The sequence below is a fragment of the Catharus ustulatus genome, chromosome 5 (genome assembly GCF_009819885.2).
Source record: "Catharus ustulatus isolate bCatUst1 chromosome 5, bCatUst1.pri.v2, whole genome shotgun sequence".
Classification (NCBI taxonomy): Eukaryota; Metazoa; Chordata; class Aves; order Passeriformes; family Turdidae; genus Catharus; species Catharus ustulatus.
Genome location: NC_046225.1, coordinates 4,208,135 through 4,233,012, shown reverse-complemented (window position 1 = coordinate 4,233,012; position 24,878 = coordinate 4,208,135). Strand labels below are relative to the sequence as shown.

Genomic DNA, 24,878 nt, shown 5'->3' with positions numbered 1-24,878 from the left:
TCTGGCCTTTTACTCCTGTGTCTTTCAGCAAAATGAAAAAACTTAATTTTCACAGTGCTCCCGTAAGATGGGAGCCAACAATTCTTTTTCTAAATATGAGGAACCTAAGAAACAGATTTGGAACTTAAAAGATTTCTTTATCCCTCTGCATTATATATATATATATAGTGTGTTATATGTATTCCAAGCACACCCTCTATTAAGTCATATTGTTTATCAGCAGCGCTTGGTGTCTCCATGCCCATCAAATCATCTCAAGTGATCTCTATCCCTTGAGCTACTGGATCAACTGATAGCAGCTGGAGGCTGCCTTTCTCACTACTGAGCTGGAAAAGGCAAGGGAGATTGCTGACTGGTTTCGTATTTATGTGCAGATGGTGCTGAAGGAAGGTTAGGGTATCCTGAGTACATCTTCAGGCCTCTGGCCTCTGCTCTGGCAGGCACAAATGCCTCTGTTCTCCCAGCTGTGACCACTTCAGTCTGATCCTGTCCATTTTGTTGTTTCAGACCTTGCCAGGCACTTGTCTCCTGCTGCTGTTTTCTCCAGCTAGTCAGTGTCTGCTGCTCAGCCTCTCATTCCTTTTCTTTGCAATTTCCATCCAGTCTCACTGCTCTGAACCTCCTCACCCCTCTCTTGTTTCCTTGCCTTGCTAGATGCAGCTCAGCACCCCAATATGCCTGTCCTCTCAGCCAGTACCTTCACTGGTTCATAATTCCAGTTTGTGTGTTCACCAAGTCAGCTTGCTCACCTATTCTTTTAACCTGTTACCCTTCTCTTTCCTCCCTCTTTCTTCTGGTTTCTGTGGAGAGTTCACGGGTTCCCTGGTTCTCATTTTCCTTTAAAGCATCTCACTTTCCTACACCCAGGTTCCCTCTTTCTAGTGAAGCAAGTTATCCCAATTTTCATTCACTAACTCTTTGACTTTCCCATTTTTTTTATTATGGTACAAGAATGTATACACAGACTAAAATGGGTGATGTAGAAACAGGCCCAACACAATCCACAGTGTTGCAGGAGTCCACTGGAGTGACAGCTGGTCCCAGTCTGTACAGGAGGACTCATGGTGTCTGGAACCTGTGACAGTTTAGTTGCAGAAAGTCTGCTGAATGTGTACATACTATTGCTTTCCAAAAGCCTCCAGGTTTAACATTTCTAGTAGTAACACGAGAAGCTGTGATCAGGCTTCGTCATGTGTTGCTTGGCAAGACATCCTGAAGAAAATGTGTTTTCTCACCTCACTTTTATGTCATCTACAACATGGTAAGGATTAAGTATTGCCTTATTTATACCATCAGCTTGAAAGCCTGTGATGGATAATATTAATTCCTACTGAAAGCAGTATAGTAGATGTGTTTTCATTTTGTTTATGGGAGGGATTTCTGAAGAGGAGTGATGTCTTAAAAGAAGTGAAAAATGTTGACAAGTCCTGACCATGCTAAGAGAACAGCAATGGCCCAAGGCACTGAGCCTGTGAGTGCCTTTAGACTGCAGACAAGCAAGAGTTATCCCAGTAGAGGATACTGCTTGTCAGCAAATGGGCAAAGGACAAGGGACAAAATACGATTGGAAGTTACAAATTACCAGCACAGCGAAAATTTGTTACTTTTCCCTTGTTTTCTCCTCAGGTACATCGAAGAGAGCCCATCCCTGAGGCGTATGACCATGATGAGGGAGAAGGGAAGGCGACAGGCCATTAGGGGCCCAGCCTTCATGTTCAACAACAGGGGCACGAGCCTGACGGCCGAGGAGGAGCGCTTCCTGGACGCCGCCGAGTACGGCAACATCCCCGTGGTGCGCAAAATGCTCGAGGAGTCAAAGACACTGAATGTCAACTGCGTTGACTACATGGGCCAAAACGCCTTGCAGCTCGCTGTGGGGAACGAACATTTGGAAGTGACAGAACTTCTGTTAAAAAAGGAGAACTTGGCACGGATTGGAGATGCCCTGCTGCTCGCAATCAGCAAGGGTTACATTAGGATAGTGGAAGCAATTTTGAATCATCCTGGGTTTTCAGTAAATAAGCGACTGACTCTGAGCCCTTGTGAGCAGGAGCTCCAGGATGATGATTTTTATTCCTACGACGAAGACGGTACCCGCTTTTCTCCAGACATCACTCCCATCATTTTAGCTGCCCACTGCCAAAAATACGAAGTCGTGCACATGCTGTTGATGAAAGGAGCGAGGATAGAAAGACCTCATGATTATTTCTGCAAATGTAATGACTGTACAGAGAAGCAAAAACATGATTCTTTCAGTCACTCTAGGTCGAGAATAAACGCGTACAAAGGACTGGCCAGTCCGGCTTATCTGTCCCTGTCCAGTGAAGATCCAGTGCTCACTGCTCTAGAACTCAGCAATGAACTTGCCAAGTTGGCCAACATTGAGAAAGAATTCAAGGTAAAGGTGTTTTTGTGTTTCTCTGTCTTTGTTATTGTTTTAAAGTTGCTGCTACTTCATGTTGTCCTTAGATGCTGAAATTATTCCCTGTGCTTTTGTTTTTTCAATTACAAACACTCTCATTTTACTGTCTCTTTTATTCTTGATACATAAGCCTTTAAAAGGAATTTTTAATGGAATGAAATTGCTTTTGCACCTGCTGTGTTTAGAGAAAATTGGTAAAATTGGAAACTGGAAAAAGTGCGTGTTCTGATAACCTTGCAGCAGATGGAAAACAAATCTGCTTGCTGCAGCACATAAGGATTGTTCTTAGTTACAAATGCTGAGTAATAAAAGGGCAAAAAGCAGAAACATTTTGCTTTTCTTGAGGGTACTGCAGCACTGACCTTATTCCCTCTTTGTAATTTGTACTGATTTTGACTGATGTCTCCAAAGTGTTAAAAATACCCAAAGTGGATTTTTTTGGATGCACCTTTTAGGAATGTCACGTGTTCCAATCCAGCTGTTAGACTGCTTACAGATGTTGGTCCTCTTACCTGGTTTTCAGCTGTATCTGATTTTGTATGTCAGTGCCCTGACTTCTTTATGTATTTCAGCTTCTCCCTCAGGCAATTAATGGCTTAGTTAACTGCTGCCCAGTGCTTTTTTTAATGATTTTTCAGTTCAGTTGGATACCTTTTAAAGGACCATAACAGCCACCTTTCCTCTTGTCCCCCATTCTCCCCCTGCAGCCAAACCCCACAAAAAAATCAAACCCCAGTAGACTGCTTGTAATGAGAAAAGCTGGGCTTAGGGAATGACAGATTGCTCTCAGTGAGTAGAGATATTCACAGCATTGTCTCTGGGGGCAACAGCAAATTTATTGGGGTTCTGCAAGGCCAGTGTTGGGTGTCACTTGTCTGTTTAATATCTTCAAAAATGAGACAAAAGATGCATTAACCTCTCCAAACAGCAGCAAGCACTGCTTACCCTGTGGATTACTCACAGGGAATATACAACAACCTGGAGAAAGACAGGCAGAAATTGATGAAGTGAAATTTAACAAAAGAGGAAGAAAACTCCTGAGAAAAAATAGGTCCATGTTCAGCTGAGTGAGTTAAAAGAGAATTTTAAAATAAATTTTCAATGGTGAGAAGGATTAATGTGTTATAATACACACTGATGAAGTGTAAAATTCAGCTTAAACCCTTCCTCCCCTTTCTTTGCTGAAGGAACTCACTCATACCATGCTGTGTATTGTGTAACCTCCAAATTTATTGAATACTTCCTCAATGTATTTATGTGGGGAAAGATTTTTCTTTTTCCTCAGATGAAAAGGTACCCTGCCACCAAAAGCTAAATTAGGGCAAGCTGCATTGTGGTTTTGTTAGACAAGGATGTAGATGATTAGAACTGCACAGAAAAATTACAGTGCAAATAGAAATTCATGGGAGACTCCCATCTTACAAGTATTAATACCATCCATACAAATTTCATCAGGGAAAAAAAACTAGCTTGAAATTTTAGAGGAAAAAAAGTGAAGTTTTTTGATTGAGCTTCTCATTTCAAACCAGGGCTTTAAAAATTATTTTGGTTTTTAAAATGGTAATTCCCTGCTATTTTTTGGGCTGCATAAGACCCCAAGAAATTCACTGTTTTTACAGATTTCAGTATTTTTGGATAGCACTTACATGGCTACTTAACCTTGCCAGGTGTATCAGATGATTCAGTTTTGGCACCTGGAGTAAAAAATTGTTCCTGACTCCTTGCTGGCATGGAAATTCCAGCTTCTCATCAATGCCAAAACATTCCAGTGAAATAATTACTCTCCTCATTGACGTCACATCTTTTTTCTTCTTTCTGTTTCCATCAAGCCTGATAGGAGAGCTGAGTGTTTTCCTGGGGTCCCTCCAATCTGTAACTGCCTTTTCAGTGCTTTCTTCCTTATAGATGTGTCATCTGAATCTGTTTGGCTGATAACTTGTGTGCTCTGTCACATCCCAGAGGAGAAAGCTTCTAATCCAGCATTTGCATTCCTGCAGACTTCTGCTGCACTCTTCTCAGGATCATCACTGGAATTCCACTCAAATTCTATCTGTAGCACAGCACTGAGCAGAATTGTTTCAGGGTGGAGAAAAATGGGCAAAATACTTCATCTGTCTTACAACAAAAAAATGGACAAATCTGTTTAAATCGTGATTTGTTCTTATTATGTATGGAATATTGAGGCCCACAATGTTTTCTGTCCATGTTCTGCTTCCAGGATGCAGAGCACTCCTACAGAAAATACTGTTCTGGGTGGTTTTCCCACAGAGAAGGAGCATAGGTTGAACCTGTTTAAAAACACCTGAGGGCCAGTTTTCCTGGTAAATGCTTGTTAAATTGAACCTAACATCCACTGCATATGCAAAATCCAGTCTGCCTCTCTTGCTTATCATTTACACTAAGGAATTCTAATGCACAAACCAGGGTTTGCACAAGTGAATTAGAAATGTGGGAAGGTGACTTAGGCCATTCATTCATGGCAGTCAGTTCCTCAAGAAAACCTGATTGATTACACTGATTTTTAGGGTTTTGTTTTGTTTTCCTTATAGAAGTAAGGAGAAAGGATTCAAAGGGACCACAGAGCCCTGATTTTTCTTGGAAGATGCAAGACACATAGCCAAAAAAAAAGTACTGAAAAATAATAAAAACAGATGAGGAAACTGGAGTCCTAAAAGCCATTTCATTCTACTCCTTTCATCTCCAAGCTTCCTTAAATCCCTTTGTAAAATCCTTGTTTCAGCCTGCTGTTTATCCTTTTGCTCTTGTTCATCTACTGTATTTATTTCTTCTTGACACTTTTACTCCTTTTTGATCTTTGTATCCACTTTCTTCTTCCCATGTATTCTATTCAACTCTCTCATGGCCAGGGCAGGGAGTACAGTATTTCTCTGACTTTACTTTGTATTCCTTGTGTCCCTAGTCTCCTAATTCCAGGGATTGCTTGCAGCATTTCAGTTGACATCAGGAATTTCAGTTTGATCTCAGTCAAGAATGCTCCCAAATCGTAAAAACTGGAACTGTATCTTGTTTTAATGTAAATAAGTGACCATTAACATAGCTGGAGAATTAACTTTTCCTGCCCACAAAATACTTTGCAATACAAATATTCCAAATTTTTATGTTTTCCTGTTCTCCTATTTTTAGCAGACCATGGCCACTGCGGCTTGGCTTGGGGAAGGACAGGGTTGGGTTACTAAAGTTAATTGACATTCACCCTCTTCCCTGAGAACTTTAAAGCTGTTACTGCCCAGGGAAGGGAGGATTTCTGGAAGTCAGAACTTTCCTTTGGAGTCACCATAGGAAGAGAGAGGACAAGGTGGCTAAAAACCCCTGTGGTTATCTCTTTATACCAGCTTTCAACTAAACACTGTCCTGTGTAAGCAAGCTCAGTTCTCCCAGCTGAAATTGCCCTGGAAAGGATCCAAAAGGTTGCAGTCCTGCTTCTATAGGATAAATCCCTGTTCCCAGTTTTGCTGAAAGCTCCTACTGAACCAACAGAAGATGTGGACGTGCATCTAAAAGCAGAATCTGTCAGGGTTCCAAGTAAATTTACATAGTGTTATCTCAGCTGAACTAACAAAAAGTGTTCAAGCTTCAACTAGGTTTAGGCCCAGCTTTTGAAAGGACAGGGCCCAGATCCATAACCATTAGTGCAATTATGTGCTTGATTTGCATATACAGTTACATGTGCAAACTCACCATATATGTGATTTCAAAGTGGTCTTTTACCAGATAATAACATAGATTTATGATTCAGTAAAATGACTGTGAATTAGTTGTGAACCTTGGTGCTTGCAGGACTGTGGCTCCTGTAACACTGTTTGACTGCATGTGATAGCTCAGTATAAATTTCCTTTGCAGTGGTCACAAATCTTGTGTGAAATCAGCTGAAGGTTTTCTGTTCGTGTGCCTCGTTCTTTGCGCACAGAGCAATCGATTCGTTCTTTGTCAGGACTCCAGAGGAATTCACAGGGCAATGCTTGATGTAATGAGTGAGAACAGAACACACAAATTTGGGCAGGCTGAGATCCAGCTTTTGATGTGTGTCAGAGTCCTCTGAAACTGCTTGTGAGACACAGCTTTGCAATTCCAGTCGCCATCAGTTGTCCTGGATGTGCTGGAGTCATGTGTGGAACCTGGGAAATGCAGGGTGTAGGCTGATGTTTTTTAGTGTTTGTGTCACTGTTAGTGTTGATCTGGTGGCTTCATTTGTATGTTCTCAGGAGTGAGCAGAGATTATTTGGATAACTGGGACCATAGATTAAAATTCCTGATATTCACACAACACCCTAGAGGTAGAAGGTTGTTTGAGAATCAGGTACTGTTTGTCTGCTTAATTCTGTAAAGCAATCAGATAGACTGGCACAAATTTGATTTGCTAATACGTAGGTAAATAAAGATCTGGAGAGGGAAATCTGACAAGTTTTCCTGCTGTAAGGTATCAGAGTGAGATATTAAGAATGCACATACTGGTTTTCAGTTCTCATAACAGCATTTGTGAGTAATGTAGGCTGTATTTAATCCTTAAATTTGGCAGAATAAAACTTCATCCATTATATCATTCATCCTATCTGGCAATAAGCATAATTTTTATAAGCAGTGTTATCTACCAATGAAGAAACACATCATTCATGTTTCTACTGTTACTCTACTGCTACTAGAAGAAACCTGGGTAACTCACAAGGTAAGCAAACATGCAAAGCATGGAAATAACTCTTGTTATTTCCTAACTATTAGAAATCCACTATTTCTTCTATTTCTTCACAATTAGCAAAAGAATGAGAAAACGCTTGGTAATTGAAACCTCACCCTGCAACTGGACAGACCATGTTCATTCATACAAGGAAAAATTTGGGTTCTGTCATAAAGGACTTAAATAATACAAAACCATCTAAACTAAACTTTATTAAACCTTAATAAAATGCCACTTTAGACTGTAGGTTAGATACAAAGAATAGTAAAAGAAATACTTCTTTTTTGAAAGTTAGAAGTGTCTGCAAATTCAGGTGAGAAAGAATGTTGTTTCTCTTTTAGTGATGTTGTATTATTACTGAAATCACTGCAGGAAGTGTATTATCCCATGCACTTTGAAAGCAGATTTACAGCTACTTTAAAGTGTTAGAAAAAAGTCAATTATCATTCTTATGCTCTTGAATTCATGTTAAGCTGTGTCTGATGATTTTCATGGTTTTTGCTCAGCCATCTCCTTTGTTAAATATACCTCCTTTAGCCATCCTGGAGTCTTCTTTTGCAAGGTTTTCATCTTTGTGGTGTCTGAGATCTAATCACATTTCATGTATAAAAGCTCTATCTGCATTCAGACTTCCATGCTAGCAAATATATTTCACTCCCTTGATTCACTTTTTTATGAGACTTTGCCTTTTTCAAAGTCCTAAATCTTGGTCATACAGAAGCTTGCTTATCCCTTCACTGAATTTAATCACACATCCCAGTATTATTTTTATAATTGGCTCTTCTGTCCTGTTCTCCTTGGCTACCAAAAACAAATCTAAAATAACCTTTACATCCTGTTGTTTCACTGACAACTGAATTAATTTGTCCTCTATGACCAAAGGAAATAACAGGATCCTGTTTAAGGTCTGTGATTAGGACTGGTTGTTTCCAAGTCTGTATCAGGGATGTCAGTCTTGTGTCATAACACAACTTCTTGGAGTATTTGTTTGTCTCCAGTAATGTTTCACTTTGATTCATTTTTGAATCTGACCTATGGAACTGATAGCTGATTCTTGCACTTACCCTATGCAGCCTCTTTTCCCATCATTTCCCAAAATAATTTGAAGCTGCTGAGAGCACATTAGTTTCTCTGTCCCATTATATAAATGCTAAGTTGAAAATTTAGCAGAACTGCCAGTGCAAGGAGGTAAAATTACTTAGGAGGAAAAAGTGAGGATTTGAGAAAAAAAAAAAAATGGAGAGAGAGAGATTAAGTAAGAAAATTATGAGGGCAGAAGCAGTAAGGAAACATTTTTGAGAAGACAGGCACCTCTAAGGAAAAATCTGCACTCTCAAAAAGTGATTTTGAAAAGGCAGTATCTGGAAATGAACAGTAAAACACAAAAAATGAAGAGGCAGAGGGCTCAAATTAGTGTTTTGGTGGCCTGGTGGAGGAAAAAAAACGGAAGGAAAGCTATGTAATAATTGAAAAAGGTGGTTGTGCTGTTTCTGGTTGGGTACTGCAGGTAAAATTGGCAGATCCAGTCACGTTTCCTCCTCCAGCTGTAGCCTCATGTGAGGAAATCAGAGGCCACATCTCAGATGCGGAATTTCTAGAAATCTGTCTGAGAGCACATGGGCACAAAAATGAAGACTGAGGTTTCTGCTGAAGCTGAGATCCAAAAAGGTTTGTAGGTAATGTCACAGAGGTGGTGGGAGACATTTACAAGTATAAACAAAAGCACAAGCAAAATTTCAGATGTGCATGCTTTACAAAGTTAGATATGAATTCTGAAATCTGAAGATTGACAAAGGCAAATATTTGATGTTGATGTGTATGATAGTCCTTGGAAAGACTGGCCAGGTATGGAAGATGAATTCTTTTGTTCTTTCCAGAACACTCTTAGAGGAAATTCGGGGTCTTTTGCCCACTACAGTTGGTATCCAAGTTTGTCCTGCAGTTACTCTGTGCAGTTGTTTTGTAACCCACTGTGCCAGTTGTTGGGTGTGAGAAGTTCCAAGGGAAGGTGGAAAGGAAAAAAGGGGAAAATGTACCTGGTGTACATCAGGATGTTGAGTAATCAGCCACTTCAGCAGTGTAGAGAGAGCTACAAGGTATTTGTAGCCTCAGAGGCAATTATTTCATGAGTAGTCAGTAAAGTTTTTGCAAGAGTGAGGTTACTTCTTCAATAATCCTGGTCCTGCTTTGTTTGTGTAATTTTTGTATTTTCAGGTGCCCCTTGGTTGCCCATCCAGGTTATTTTCATCACACTCCTATGTCAGGTGTTCACCTTGTGTCAGATAAATGATTCTACAATATCTGATACACTCCAAACTGACAGTAAAAATGAAACCCTTCATTTTTAGCAACTTGTGCTGGTCCTTTTTTCCTCTCCATTACCTCTTCAAGCCCGTTTGTCACGTGCCATCTTCCGTCCCCCTCCTTTCCAGAACGACTACCGCAAGCTGTCCATGCAGTGCAAGGACTTTGTGGTGGGGGTCCTGGATCTGTGCCGGGACTCAGAAGAGGTGGAGGCCATTCTGAACGGGGACCTGAGCGCCGAGCCCGTGGAAGCGCAGCGGCACCGAGCCTCCCTGAGCCGCGTCAAGCTGGCCATCAAGTACGAAGTCAAAAAGGTAACTCCTCACAGCTCTCAGGGGGGCAGTGCCACCTCCTCCTGCTGCAGGTGGTGTGATGCACAACTGAGACCTGGGGTGAGTAATCAAGGCTCTCACAAGGCAGGAGGGGGCTGTAATGAAGGAGTTGGGTTTAATCTACTTGCCACCGCTGAGAAGTGGCAGGAGATTGTGATGACATAAATGAGGTGTGCTAGCAAGGCTTTGCACAGTTGGTCAGATCCTTCTCCTGATTAACCCAAAAGGTGTTTCAGTAGAGTGAGATTTTCACTCAGTGACACTCAGGCTGTCTTCCTGTCAGTCAGTGCAATAATACCTAATCCAAAGAGAAGGCTGTGTTGGTTTCGACCCATAAATAGCTCATCTGCAACTATAGTAAGAAATTCCACATGATTTACTGTGTTTGTTCCTTCAAAAAATATTTTAAAACCCAGCCCTAGAAATGCATGGAATATATCTGTGTCTTCTTGATCAATAAATTCCTGTTCTTCACCTTGTACCTATGTTTATTGGTGTTTTGACAAGCGTTTTCAGTAGATGCCTCTCTCAAAGTAATTTGTATTTTGTGAATGAATGTTTTGTGTTGAAAAATAGAGGTGTGCATCCCATATTTGACAGAAATACATATCCTTTCATTGTGGTTTTTATTGTATTGCTATGTTGTTCTCCTCAAGATCCCACATTAGGCTAGCACAGAAAATAGCTACAACTGTGTCCTGTTGTGAGAGGAGCCAGGAAATACAGCAGTGCCTATGTATTATTTACAGCCACCTATTGATGTGATTAGCATCACTTCCATTCCTTACAGCCATTATAGTTTCATCATCTCCACAAGAAGCCTTGTGTCTCTCAGAATAAATAACTCTGTGTTCTGTGGCCACCTCTTGAGCCAATCTGCCATATAAAATGAATTGTAAGGACCCTGCCAGAACAACTGGGGATTGCTGGTGTTTATGACAGCCCCAAAAGATTGATAACAGAAATTGTAAACACAGATCCCAAGCAGCAAATCATAATTTCCAGTATAGGATTGGTCTACAGATAAGTGCATATTAATTACCAAAAATCAAGGTAAATATATACAAGCATTAAATTAATTTTAAAAACTGCAGGAGGGGAAAAAAATCAAACTGCCTAAGCATGCTGTAGTGTCTAAATATATATATTCTTTATGGTATTATAGTTTAATGTGTACCAAAACTTTGTTGAGACTCATGTCTGAGCTTTCATGCTAAAGGCTGTGGTTTTCTTTTATGAGTTTGTTGTCACTGATGAAATTCACTGCTGAGCAAAGGGCCACACAGATCTGTTAAGAATAACTGAAATCTAAATAGCAAAAAAAAAAAGAGAGAGAATTCCTCATAGCAAACTTGTTCTCTTCTCTTGCAAGAGACAAACTCAGAGTGCTGGCTGCAGTTCATGACAAATAGAGTTCAGAACCTACAAGAGGAATGATCTTGGTGGGAGGAAATAGATGGTGCAGAGTTGTTACCATATTCATACATGTGCATGATACCATATTCATACAGTTCTGTGTAAGTGGCCATTACACAGGGCATGGGAGGGATGGAAATGTGGTCCTTTGATGCTGGCATTTGCTCTGTCAGAGCTGTGACAGATTCAGATGTGGGAACTCCACACAGGATTATTTGAACCCTCTCACCATAGGAAGCAGACAAGGATGTAGCCTATTTCCTTAGCTTCCCATATTTCCAGCTGTGCTTCCAGGTCAGGTCCATCAAGGTCAGTTCCCTTTTGCCAGAGTGCAGCCAAACAGAGCAGCAGGTCCAGTGCAGAGGGAGGAGAGGCAGGAAAACACATATGGCAAGTAGCAAATGTGCTCAGAACTTCACTGCTAGGGAAAGGGAGTTTTTAATTCTATTAGTAATCAAACTCTTGCATTTAATGCCCTAGGTACTGCACCAAAGTGGAGCCCATCTTTTAAACATGATGTGGTTTTGAAGCTAAGGTTTAGACTGAAACTGCAGCCTCAATGCAGAAGGACTAAGGGAATTAAGGGAGGGGAAAAAGAGAAAAAAAGAAAACAAATTAGTCTTGCTCTGTATGCTGAATTACTGCTGTAGTAGTGCTTTTAGTTTTGTGTCTCTACTCTGTCTTTAGATTGCAAACAAAATTCCAGAGAAGAGCTGACACAGGCCCAACTAATCTGCAGTTCTTGCCAAGACAAAAATCAAGATGGAATTTCCAAGTGAAATCAATAAGAGCTGGAATAAAATCACAGGAGTTAATTTTCAAACCTTGAAGTGTTCAATTGATGGATAAGAAAGAGGATGCAAAATTCCCTTTGTATTTTGTGCGTTAATGTATCCGAGTGTGCCAGGATTTGTTCTTGCTCTGAGCCCAGCCATTATGATGGTAGAAATAAATAACATAATCACTCTGAGTCATACAGAAAAATATTTACATACTGATGACTTGGTTCATGGTCGTGAAACTGAAAACATCAGAAGTGTTACTGTCAATTATGCTTGGAAAAGCAGCTACATTAAAATTGGGGTATTTTTTTCTTTTAGTGACCAGATACTGTTCTCATGCATCATTTTTGTTCACTGGGGTTCTGCTTGCAGCTGAAAGTATTAGAAACATGTGATAATGAGTTCAACATATGTAATGAAAAGTGAGAAAGTGCATGGAAAATAGAGTGAGAGGAGAAAAGCAGGAAGAACAAGGTTGTAGGATGATATGAGCAGTAGCTAAAACATGATGTCAACCTGCTGTCCTTGGAGGAGATGAAGCTGCAGGCAGATACAGGTAATACAGACACACACACACAACAGGGGTGGGCACAGTTTAAAGCTGCTGAAAATAAAACCAACATCATCATGAGTTGAAGTATTTCAGTAAAGACTGAGAGAGGAGGGATGAATTTCAGAGCTTTTATGGATGAGAAGTGACACAACTCGCTCCAAGGGCTTGGAAGTGATGCACACTGTGCAGTTGCCAGCAGTTAAATAAGTTGCTAAGATCCTCTCAAGAACCTTTAGACTCACTGCCAGAGAAGAACTTGCCCATAACCCTTGGCATCTTATTCACTAAATCTTCTCTTTTTTTTTAATTTTTGAAAATTGTAGCAGATGTCCTCTTAGTGTCAGATCAGAATGTTGATAGATCAGGAGAATAAACCAGTGCAGAGCTCTGGATGAGGTGCCACAGGGCCCATGGGCTGATTCCCAGCCCTGGGTAAACTTCCTTAAAGCTCCTTTGCTGTTTCTTCCCATTCCCTGTGGTAACAGAGGCAATGATGTGGCTGTTTCTTCCCTCCTCTTCCCTACAGTTTTAAGCCTGATTTTAAAAATGTCTTTGTAATTTGAAATAATTATTTACTTTCCTGCCTTTGTCCACAGTTAATCTGCTGTGGGATTTGTCCCTTTGATGTCCTGAGTTGACAATGAAATTTATCTTAGTGAAAGAAGAGGCTGGGGGCATATGTCAGAATGCACAAACACACAAAAACCCAATCTCTTCTTTTCAAATGGGCCAGGCTGACAGTTTTTATGGTGCATAAGCTTCAAAGGTGACAGCCTAATAAAAAGAACAGAATCAGTTTGAGTTGACATTAATTTCTTAAAGGACTTTTTTACAATCTCTTTATTTATTTCTCTTGGCCACTCCATTTTATGTACAAACTGCATTAATATGTGAAGTAACTGCTTAATGCATCACACACCAAAATGCTTAGGGACTTCAATTTTACAGCAAAGTAGATTAAAGTATGAAGATTGCCTCCCTTTTTAAAGTTCATGCAGCAGTTTCAGATTGCTCTTCCTTGAGAGGTTTAAGGTTCCCTGTTTTCATTGCCAATGATTTAATTTGATTTTCTTTAAGAAGTCTGTCCTGTTGTACTACTCTATGCACTTTTTAATGAGATTTGGAATATTAATAGAGTTTTGCAGGCAAGACCTGGCAAACAACAGTGTATGTAGTACATAATGATCTCTGCAGAGTACAAGGGATAATAAAATGGGTATCCAAGGTTTACAGTATTTCAATTTTTCTAGAGTGTAACCAACTGACATCAAATCTCACACATAACCCAACACAAATTATCAGTTGTCAGATTTATTTTCAAACTCTTTTTGTGAAACACTTCACCTTCTTTATTCTGATTCACCAGTTTTTGACAAATGTATTATCAGATTTCTTCAAACTGCTGAGAAAACCAGGCTGCTCACCCTTGTGCTTAATTCTGGTGTCCCACATGCTCTTGTGATCTGGCAGTTTCTTCTTTATTTATTAACCTTTGTTTTAAAAGAAAAGAGAAAAAAGCCATGGTTCTTAAATATCTGGTGTTAATTTAGACCCTGAGGTGATCGCAATTGTGCATGTAGCTTTTCCTGTTAATGACAGCATGTCTTGGTTTTTCTTTCTTTTTCTTTTTCTTTTTCTTTGCAGTTTGTGGCCCATCCAAACTGTCAGCAGCAGCTACTGACAATCTGGTATGAAAACCTCTCAGGATTACGGGAGCAGACCATAGCCATCAAGTGTCTGGTGGTGCTGGTTGTGGCACTGGGCCTTCCCTTTCTAGCCATTGGTTATTGGATTGCACCATGTAGCAGGGTACTGAATTTTATAAATTATGTGTCTTGTGCTGTTCTCAGAGCTGTTTTTCCTTTTCTGGCAGTCAACATGCAATTTTTGCTGCTTCCAAATTTTAACTAATTAATGATATTTTTAGCAATCTCTAACCTTGAGCCAAAAGATGCTTAGGGGATTTTTTGTTACTTGCACTGTAAAGAGGGGACCACAATGATGAAATATGAATATAAATTAGCATTAAGCTGAAGGAAAGAAAAATAGCCTTCTGTCAGAGCTTTTTTCTTTTTAAAATTTCCCTAGGTTGTGCTCACCTCACAGTCTCTGCTGTGTAATTTCTTTGTATTAGTAACATGGATTTTTTGAAAGTCACCGCTCAGATTCTTTATTAAGTCTCCTCTGGTGGCATCCTGAGGTCTCATGCTGTTCCCATATAAACCATTAGCAGAACATCTGTTGACTTTACTGATGCAGAACTTAATCTTAAGTAAAATATTTGTTATCCCAGCCCTAGGAGGTCTGTTTGCCAGCTGAACCGTAGAGCAGAAATTAAATTAAATGCATCATTCTGACCATGCAGTGGGGTATATTCATAAAAGAGAGTAGCTGCAAACTCTTACATTTTTAAAAATATGTGAAAGTGTCAGGGTGCTCCCACCTTTCCTGCTGATCTCAGAAAGAAAGGAACAGCAGTTTCTTTGAAATCCTTATGGTCTGTAGCACATGAATTGTTTGCAAATCAGATGTATTGATAGATTTTTGGTAAATCAGATTAAGATTTCTCTGGTGCATTAACATTTTTTAAAAATTTAAGTACATTTACTCCTGTGCTGAATGTGGTCTTTCAATTATATTTCCTTAGCAAGTGTAAAGCAAATAAATGTGAGTTTATTTTATATTTCATTCTTTTAGTTCGTCTCAAAGAGGATAAGGTTTTTCTCGTCTACATATCTGATCTTTTCTCTGAGTTAAATATTTATTAACTTTAAAGATAAACTTTTATGAAAATAGTGCAATTGTTACTCTCCATTAATATCTTTAGTAAATATAGTCCTCACAGCTCACAGATACAATAGGAACATATTAATGTATTTTTAGCTGGTCTCTAATATGGAAAAGTGACATTTGTCCTTGAGCTCTAATTCCCAGCAGCAGAAACATCTGATGTTTCCCCTCAGTGCTCATGTCAAATAAAAGTGCTATACATTCAGGTCAGTTGCTGGATATTGCAATTACAAAATGCTTTCTAAAGGTCAGGAGCAGGAAGGGAACCTGAGATTGTTTGCCCAGGTAGTAAATGCAGTTTAATGTGTGCTGGTTTGCTTAGTTCATAGTAGGTGACCCAAATTTCAAGGAAAACAATTCCTTGAAGTAAGAAAGCTCATGTGGTCTTCTGGAAGCAGCTGGTTCCCTCTCCTGGTGCAGACAGACTGCCCCTACTGCTGCTACTTTGTTCTTTTGCCAGATGCAGATGTGAATTAAACCTGCTGAATTTATTTAAGAAATCACTAATATTTCTGATCTTCATTTTTCTTAGTCCATTTCGTGGAACAGTCATTAGTTTTAATAGACACAGGTAATTATTTGGGACTTAGAGCTCTGAACATGTGTTCTGTGGATGGAATATAGTAAACTAGAGATAAGAAAACAATTGATTTTTTCCTAGAGCTGTAGTTATAGAAAATTTAATAGTACACTCTTGCTAGGGAAAATGTTATGCTGGAGTTGGAGATTTTAATAATTTATCTTTCCCTGGGCTTACTTTATAAACTCTTACTGGTCACTGCCATTGTACATTTGCAATTCCTTGGAGTGTTTCCCCTCAAACATTGCCATCTAGAGTTTATGGAATAACATGAGCATTCACTAACAGGACAACATAATCTGTGAGGTTCCCTGTGGGAGCATTTTGTCTGAAATGGCAAAGCATCACAGTTGAGTGCTCTTGGAAGAATATCCTTTGAGAATGAGATTGGCTGTCCTGAGCTCTGAGTGCCCATTTATGCTTCTGTAATGCCTGGTGTTTCTTTGAGAAAACTGACTGCTTTCATTCTGCCTTTGCAGCTTGGAAGAATCCTTCGAAGCCCATTTATGAAATTTGTGGCACATGCAGCATCCTTCATTATTTTCCTAGGCCTGCTGGTGTTCAATGCTTCAGACAGATTTGAGGGCATAACGACGCTGCCCAATGTCACTGTCACTGATTACCCCAAGCAGATCTTTAGGGTGAAGACCACCCAGTTCACCTGGACAGAAATGCTGATCATGGTGTGGGTTCTTGGTAGGTATATTGCCCCTTCATCTTCCTGTTTTCTTGCAAATAGAAATTCTGAAAGGGAGGAGAGAAGCCCAGGTCCCAAACCTTTGATCCAGCTGCTGTGTGTTCTTGTGGAAAAATTAAACCCTCTGATTCACAAGTGGCTTGGGAATGTAAATGGTAAGAAAGTAAGAAGACATTTATTCCCCACACTTTATTTTTCCTTCTTTGGAATTACAGAGATTTTATTGTTAGGCCACAATACTTTGACTTCAAACTCAAGGCTCTACTCTACCCTCTGTGGGGTGATGTCTCAAGTATATATTTCCATTAATTAATTTCAATTAACACCTTGCTATTTGATCAACCCTGTTGAAACCAAGAGAAAATAACCTTAGTGAAGGGGATGATGATGCTGTGATACTGCAAATAAATCTCTGCTCCACTGGTATCACCCACTTCCATGAAATGGGAGAATTTAGGGAATTTACATGAAAACAGTTTGGCAAACATTGCTGTGCTTTTTCATTTCTTGTTGCAGGTATGATGTGGTCAGAATGCAAAGAGCTGTGGCTGGAAGGACCCAGGGAATACATCTTGCAGTTATGGAATGTTCTGGATTTCGGGATGCTGTCCATTTTCATTGCTGCTTTCACAGCCAGGCTCTTGGCATTCCTTCAGGCCACAAAAGCACAACAGTATGTGGACAACTACATTGAGGAGAACGACCTCTCCGAGGTCACACTTCCTCCAGAAATTGAATATTTTACTTATGGTGAGCTTAGTTTTTCTGCCAAACACATCTGAACACAGGAAAGCCTCAAGGGTGCACTTAGAAGCCTCTTTTTACCCTAGAGCTAAATTTGACCCCCTTGATTTCAAACATTTGGAAGTTGTATTTTACTGTTGACTAATTGCATTAACAGATAAAATGTTGATGTGATTACTTTCTCTTTTTTTTTTGATTCAGTTGTTTGATAGTTATTCATGCTCATAAACATCTATCAGCATTTCCTCCTGAAGGAAGGATGCTGGCCCTGTGAAGATCTGCTTAAGTAGAATAAAACTACTAAATACTACTAAAAACTACTTATAGCAGTGCAGAAATTGTTAATAAAGATGTGATTAATCTGTATTTGCAACACAAGAAAATGCTGCTGACTGTATTTTAGGATGGATTTCAATATATTGTAACAGCAGACTTGTTTTTTTAATTTACCTTAATTGCAATATAACCAATCTGAATTTGTGCACATGTAAATACACATTTAGAAACACAAGGTATTTTGATATGAAACACATTTTAATTCAGTATGCTCTGCTAAGATGGTGCATGAATTCACAGAGTAATTTATGAATTTCTGTGTAACTCAATTGTTTCTGTGCACATTGTGTGTAAAGCCCACAATCCTATTTCTTTTGATGTAATTGGCAAAACTCTTTATGGTCACTATGGGAACTAGGTTAAATTGTGCAAAAAGCAAAAGCTCAGTGTGACTAATAAAAGAAATTGTTCATCAGGCACCACTTAACTTCCCATCAATAAAATACCAAATAGGAATAAATTCCCACCTTTAGCACAGTGCTTGTTAATACAGATGTTAAAGAAGGCAGTAAGGAATTAGTTATTGTCTAGTTCAGGTTGAAATGGAAACTGCAGAAGAAAATTCCAAGTTTCTTCAGGTCACTTTTCTTCTGACAGAAGGTAATGTAACTCACATTCATAATTTGTGACTTAAATGAAATAGGAATAGAGCAGCAACTATTAGACTCTTCAAATATTTGTCTCAACTAAATTCAGACATGTTAATGGAAAAATCTTGTCAAGGTTTATTCTTCTAGATGGTGATAAATGAGTAACCCCTGTATTTCCTATCTTGCAGCTAGAGATAAATGGCTCCCATCTGATCCTCAGATAATATCTGAAGGCCTTTATGCAATTGCTGTTGTTCTCAGCTTTTCTCGGATCGCTTATATCCTGCCTGCAAATGAGAGTTTTGGGCCCTTGCAGATCTCACTTGGAAGGACTGTTAAGGACATCTTCAAGTTTATGGTCCTTTTTATTATGGTTTTTCTTGCATTTATGATTGGAATGTTCATACTGTACTCCTACTACCTTGGAGCTAAGCTAAACCCAGCCTTTACAACGTAAGTATGAGGTTTCATTGTAAGTAAAAAGCCAATCAAAACTTTCAGGTTTTTCACTAAGATAACAAAGTCTGTGAGATATTGTGTGCTCTCTCTTAGCATTAAAATAAAACTGCAGACCTCAGAAAGCAGAACACAAAAGACCAATTGTTCCCTGTTTGTATAATGGAAGCTTTTATTTCAGGCTGAAATAATTTCACCTGCATATATTTCAATCACGCAGACTTGTGGGCAACCAATTGGAAGAGAATATTACTTGATATAAAATACCTTTCTAGTTCCTGTTGTTCTGCATGTATTGTTACAGCTCTATTAGCTGTGATGGATAGGTGGAGCACAAAGGAAAAATGGGAAGTGCTGTGAAAAATGTTTCCTTGCATGTTTGTTGTTTTGATCAATGCTCTGATTCACAGACAAATTAATTGAGGTTGTTTATCAGCCACTGTAAACACAACTGATATATTTCTTTGTGTAGTTACTAATAATGCCTTCCTTTTTTTTTTCCTACAGAGTGGAAGAAAGTTTCAAGACTTTATTTTGGTCGATATTTGGCTTGTCTGAAGTAACCTCTGTTGTCCTCAAATATGATCACAAGTTCATTGAGAACATTGGTTATGTTCTTTATGGCATATACAATGTCACAATGGTGGTGGTTCTGCTCAACATGCTGATTGCTATGATCAACAGTTCATATCAAGAAATTGAGGTGGGCTCTGTTCTCAAGGTGTTCTCAAGTTTTTCTCTTCTGTTAATAGGAATTATTTCAGTGATATTCAAAAAGTACAAAGAAGAGATTACCACAGGAAAGGATATCACAAAATGTATAAAATAAATCTGGCTTTATCTAATAGCTCAGCCAAGCTGCAGAAACTCACAGGATCTAAACAAGTTTTATCTCATGCAATGTACACACTATATTTGGCATCCAATTCAATTTTAAAAAAATCAGAAAATGTAGAGTATTGAAGATACTTGGATTTCAAAAATAAATCTCAGGTTGCTGAAACGAAAGTAAAAGTGTATTTATAGTGCCAGCTTTCCAGACAGACCATGAGTTCAAAGAGCACTAATTCACACAGATGCAGGCACTCACCCACATGAACAGGAAGAAGGATTATCTAAGGCACAGTATACAAATGGATATGTCATTCCCAGTCTTTTCAATGAGTTCTGGGAAATGTTAGCCAATTCAGCAGGAGAAAACTAGTCATAATCCAGCCTTGGACTACTTCCTAAAGAATGTATTAGGACAAAATAAGTTTGTCAGTATTTAACACAACTTCTTCAGGACCACAAACTTGGTATTTTCTATAGTCTGTCATAAATCAGAGTTGTTTATCCTGGTTATATAAAAAGCTGTGAGCCACTACCATTTTAAGCCATTTTTTGCCTTGAGTCTAATACTTCAACACTAGTGCAAGTACCAAACACATGTGACCACTTTAATAAGAAAAACAAGACTTGTAAATCCCCTGAAAGCTCCACTTTAAATAGCAGGGAGTTTATATGTTGGCTTTCACTTGATGCAAAAATTATCCTTGTTTAAATGCTTCATGTGCTTGACCTAAGTATTCTCAATGAAATGTTGCCATTAAGAGATGACTGAAATTTGGTTAAAATAGACTAAATAAAGTGGTTACATTTTTGCAGAACTGCTGATGTCTTACTAGCAAGAAAATAACATTTTATCTAATACCAGAAAGATATTTCAAAGCAGTTTCAATTGAAAGAAGCTTTTTTAAAAATTTGGAATCTTTTTGGTTTTTTTTCATAAAAACCAAGAGCATCATCTGTTTTATTTCCCAACACAGGATGACAGTGATGTAGAGTGGAAGTTTGCTCGTTCTAAACTTTGGCTGTCATATTTTGATGATGGGAAAACATTACCTCCACCCTTCAGTCTTGTACCAAGCCCCAAATCTTTTTTCTATTTCATCATGAGGATCATTAACTTTTCTAAGTGCAGGAGGAGACGGCTACAGAAGGACATTGAGATGGGAATGGGCAACTCCAAATCAAGGGTAGGTTCTGAGATCTTTTCATTGCAGTGAAGAATTGTGTGTCCAACAATCTTCTTTTCTTTTTAGTTTTAGCCTATAACCCATGTTTCTGATGATAGTAGAGTAATTAATCATCTGTGTAAATAAATCTCTATTTCAGACTGCCTAAACATACTGCATAAAACAAGAAAATAGACTTAAATTTTGTTAGAGCAAGCAAATCTGGGGAAACACAATTAAAACAAAAATTGATGAGTTTTCAAAGATGCAAATAATTCCCACAAGGAGTTATTTGAATATTGATTAAAGATACTTTAAGCCTATTTCCTCAGAATAGGATGGCTAAAATTATCAGCATTTAAAAAACCCAAAAAACCAAAACTAACATATAATTCATGACAATATCATTAAAAAAAAAAATACTCTGATATAACAAAAGATGGAAAGATCCTCAATATGTCTAAAGAAAAAGAATAACGGAGCTGAATCCTAAGTGTGAATTCCATAATTTATTTTAATTTTGTCTTATTTTTTCTTAGTTAAACCTTTTCACTCAGTCGAACTCCAGAGTTTTTGAATCCCACAGTTTTAACAGCATTCTCAATCAGCCAACACGCTATCAGGTAAGTCCATCCAGTGTTCACTGTCCTGAATAATAGAACTGTGAGAAGGTTCTAGCAGAGTTTTGTGTTTCAAGTACATTTTGTCTTCACTAGATAAAGAAAACCTCCTGTAGAAATCAAACTCTAGGATGCTCCTTGAAAAGACAGTTATTGTCTAAGCTCATTATTTGAAGCATTTCAAAACTAGCTCATGCAGTATTTAAAATTGGTGTTTGATGTTCCAGTTGGGAAAGTGTGAGGAGCAAACATCTGAAAGTGGGGAAGGAATATCTGGAATGAGTTTCTGGGTAAAGGATGTAAAAGCTGACTCAATTGGCTGTTCCTTTCTCAGCATGCCCTTAGAAAAGCCCATTTGAGGCAAGTGCTTCATTCTTTCTCTTAGGCAGATGTGACAGAGAGAGCTAAGAAAGAAAAATGAACAATGTTTAATTACATAATCTCCCCTGATTATATAACTCTGTTAATCTGGCAGCAAATAATGAAGAGACTGATAAAACGTTATGTTCTGAAAGCACAAGTGGACAAAGAAAATGATGAAGTCAATGAAGGTAAGAAAGAGACTGCAATATTCAGAGGCAATTTTTTTCATGTTGTATTAGGAACCAGTGTTACAATGATGCATGGGGGTTTTGAGTGAAAAGAGGGATTATTTCTATTTCACATGCACTGAAGCTCAGATAGTAATGGAAGTATGCCCATGTCATCCAGAAAAATGGAAAAGTGGGACTAAAGAAGTAGAACTGAGAAATATTATGGGCCCCATTTTACAGACAGAAAATGAGAGCACAGACATAATGCACAGAGGAAACCTGTGAAGGAGCCATTAACTGTATTCACATTTCCAGAGTCCTAATCAAAGCTGCAGGATCTTCCTCTCTGTTTCATTCAACTGAACACACAATCTACCACTTTACACCATTAACCACTTTGTCCTGCCTTCCTTCATAGAGCTGTGAGGGATAATTACCTGTGAAGCTGCCCATCATTAAACAAAGCTCCACAGTCAGCTGCATGGCGATAAAAAATGACAGATGAAACCTCTGTTTTAGTGGGAGACCTTTTGAGAAACAGTGGATCTGAGCTCCTTGGCAGATGTGAGAGGTGCATGCTCCAGGTGCTCATCACTGAGATGACATTATGGCAAAGGTTGTCCTCCTTCCCCCAGCTTTCCAGGAATGAAACACAGGCCTGCAGTCCAACAAACTGCTGTGCTCTGGGCAGATCCCCAAACAAAAACTCTAGCCTAGAATCTTACCAAGCAATAAAGTGATGCAGTGATGGACAGCCTGGGGTCAGAAGATGTTCTGTTGGAATGGCAGCATCATGCAGCTGTGTGCATGTTTGAGGTGAGGGGCTTGAAAGGGCTGCTCAGCTCTCAGCTAAGGCAGAAAAGCTTCTGTTTTGCTCCTTAGTTGCTTTCTGCTTACCTGTAACTCTGCAGCAGGGTGAAAAGATTAAATTAAATCCCCCTCAGTGCCTTCAAAATGCAGCATTGTGCACTGTCTGTTATCCTGACACTTCCCCATCCTGTGTGGCTCTGCAGAGCTGTGATTGTCAGTGACAAAAGCAGAAAGGCTCCTAAAAGTGAATCCTCTCAGTGTGCTGCTCTGCTGAATTCCCACTGCTTTCCTCCTGTTCCTGCTCTGTGATGTAGGAAATCATCTGCCTAGTGACTGATGAAAAGACTGTTCTGTCACCAGCAGTGCCAGCCCTCTCCAGGTCCCTGATGCCACTTTGGTGTTGGCAGAGATGTGTTTAAATTAGCAAGACAGTGCAGAAGAATCAGGGTTTACTGACAGCATGGTTCTGGCTTTAGCACCGTTTTACCAGGCAGAGGAAAGTCCATTTGGAGCAGGGCAAGTAACCCTTGAGTTTCCCTCTTCAGATGCACAGTCAAGTGCTCTGTGTCCTGAGCATCTCATTGGTACCCAAAGTACAGACCCAGCCTCTGAAGATACAATTCTTCAAGTCTGCTGTACCCTAAACTGAAAACATTGACATGTCTATGTGCTACAACTACTTCAACAGAAGTCTGGAAATTTTCCCTGTTCTGCATCACTAGAGAATTTAGGTGTCTCTTCATACTCTTTTATTTCATACATGACTAATCATTTCCAGAGGCAGATGCTCACACATCCCTCACACTTGCTGGAAGAACAGTATTTGAAGATTTTTAAAAGCTTTTGCTGTTGAACTGAATATCCTACAAGGGAAGACATGCTACTGCTTCTTACAAGCCTGGCCTTCACAACTATTTGTATAAATGTGTTTTTTGTATTTATATCAAATTATAATATCATGTTAAATTGGTTGACTTTTTCTAATTCCAAGGGTGTTGGTAAGGAAGAGGAGAAAGACTCAGAAGCTGTGAGTTTTACTGCCAGCTCTGCCACACCTTTCCTTTGTGATTTTGGCACACCCCTTCAGAAACAAACCTTTTTTCCTTTTCTCTCTAAAAAGGGGATACTAATATTTACCAGCTGTTCAGCAGTGTTGGTGTGATTAATTCATTAACCTTTGTCCAGCCCTCTGGGGATCTTTGGTGTTCTGTGAACACGTGGAGCACAAAGTGAGACCTCGATGGACTGTTAAAATTCCTTTGGTACTATTTAGGGATGGAGAGACGTCTCACTGGGAATGAAGGAGAGATAAATCCTCCTGACCTATCCTGTACCTGCTCTCATGAACATTTTGGGATGATAATCTGAAATGGGCACTGATATGATTCAACAGAAGAGTATTGACTGAATGTTAAACTTTGCTAAGGAGTGTTTCTTTCCATTATTAATGCAGGTGAATTAAAGGAAATCAAACAGGACATCTCCAGTCTTCGCTATGAACTGTTGGAGGATAAGTCCCAAGCAACAGAAGAGTTGGCAATTTTAATACATAAACTCAGTGAGAAACTAAATCCTAATATGCTGAGATGTGAATGACTCAACAAAGGAACCGTGGCTTCGACTACAGCACAACTATTTATTGGCAATAATATTTCAGTATCTTATACTTGAAAAAAAATGTATTGTAGATTTTTAGCACTAAATAACTTTATGTACAGCTTCTCTGGAATTTAGTCTTAGGAACTTTTATTAACTCACCACAAAAAGATTGCTCTCTTCATTTTAATTGTCTAAAAGCAAGAACTATCATAACATTTTTTTTGCATTTATGCATTAAAAAGGTATAATGGTATCGATTGCTGATATTTTAACAGGTTTATGATTACATATGGAGAATTCTTTGCACTAAATTTGCAAGACAAAAAATTAACAGATACAGCGTAATACTCTGTTCCTTGCAGTGTCCAGGTACAAAATAGGATTTTTCATACTACAATAAACCAACTAGAGATGAGTGGAGGATTACTTGAAATCTTTGTTTTTTATGGTGGTGCTAGTAACGCGTGTAAGCCCAGAACTCATGGTTATGACCGCAAGGAGTTGCTGAGAACCAGGTGAGTGGGAAGGGATTTTTTTTAAACTCAGACTCGGTGCAGGGCTGGTATTTTTGGCTTCGTTGTTAAATAAACCACTCCTCCCGTGCGGTTCAGCACCGAGATTCCC

The 24,878-nt window shown here is 39.0% G+C and overlaps 1 protein-coding gene across 1 annotated transcript in view; it reads left to right on the top strand.

The window, feature by feature from the left end:
- Nucleotides 1-24,669, top strand: part of TRPC3 (transient receptor potential cation channel subfamily C member 3) — a 32,051-nt gene extending 7,382 nt beyond the window's left edge. Inside the window, exons 2-12 of the mRNA XM_033061083.2 lie at nucleotides 1,627-2,398; nucleotides 9,548-9,733; nucleotides 14,147-14,311; nucleotides 16,352-16,568; nucleotides 17,086-17,319; nucleotides 18,428-18,692; nucleotides 19,203-19,398; nucleotides 20,504-20,713; nucleotides 21,232-21,315; nucleotides 21,788-21,863; nucleotides 24,109-24,669. Coding sequence (XP_032916974.1) covers nucleotides 1,627-2,398; nucleotides 9,548-9,733; nucleotides 14,147-14,311; nucleotides 16,352-16,568; nucleotides 17,086-17,319; nucleotides 18,428-18,692; nucleotides 19,203-19,398; nucleotides 20,504-20,713; nucleotides 21,232-21,315; nucleotides 21,788-21,863; nucleotides 24,109-24,251 — 2,548 coding nt within the window. The 3' untranslated portion in view covers nucleotides 24,252-24,669. The remainder of the gene's footprint in view (nucleotides 1-1,626; nucleotides 2,399-9,547; nucleotides 9,734-14,146; nucleotides 14,312-16,351; nucleotides 16,569-17,085; nucleotides 17,320-18,427; nucleotides 18,693-19,202; nucleotides 19,399-20,503; nucleotides 20,714-21,231; nucleotides 21,316-21,787; nucleotides 21,864-24,108) is intronic.
- The last annotated feature ends 209 nt before the right edge of the window (nucleotides 24,670-24,878 follow it).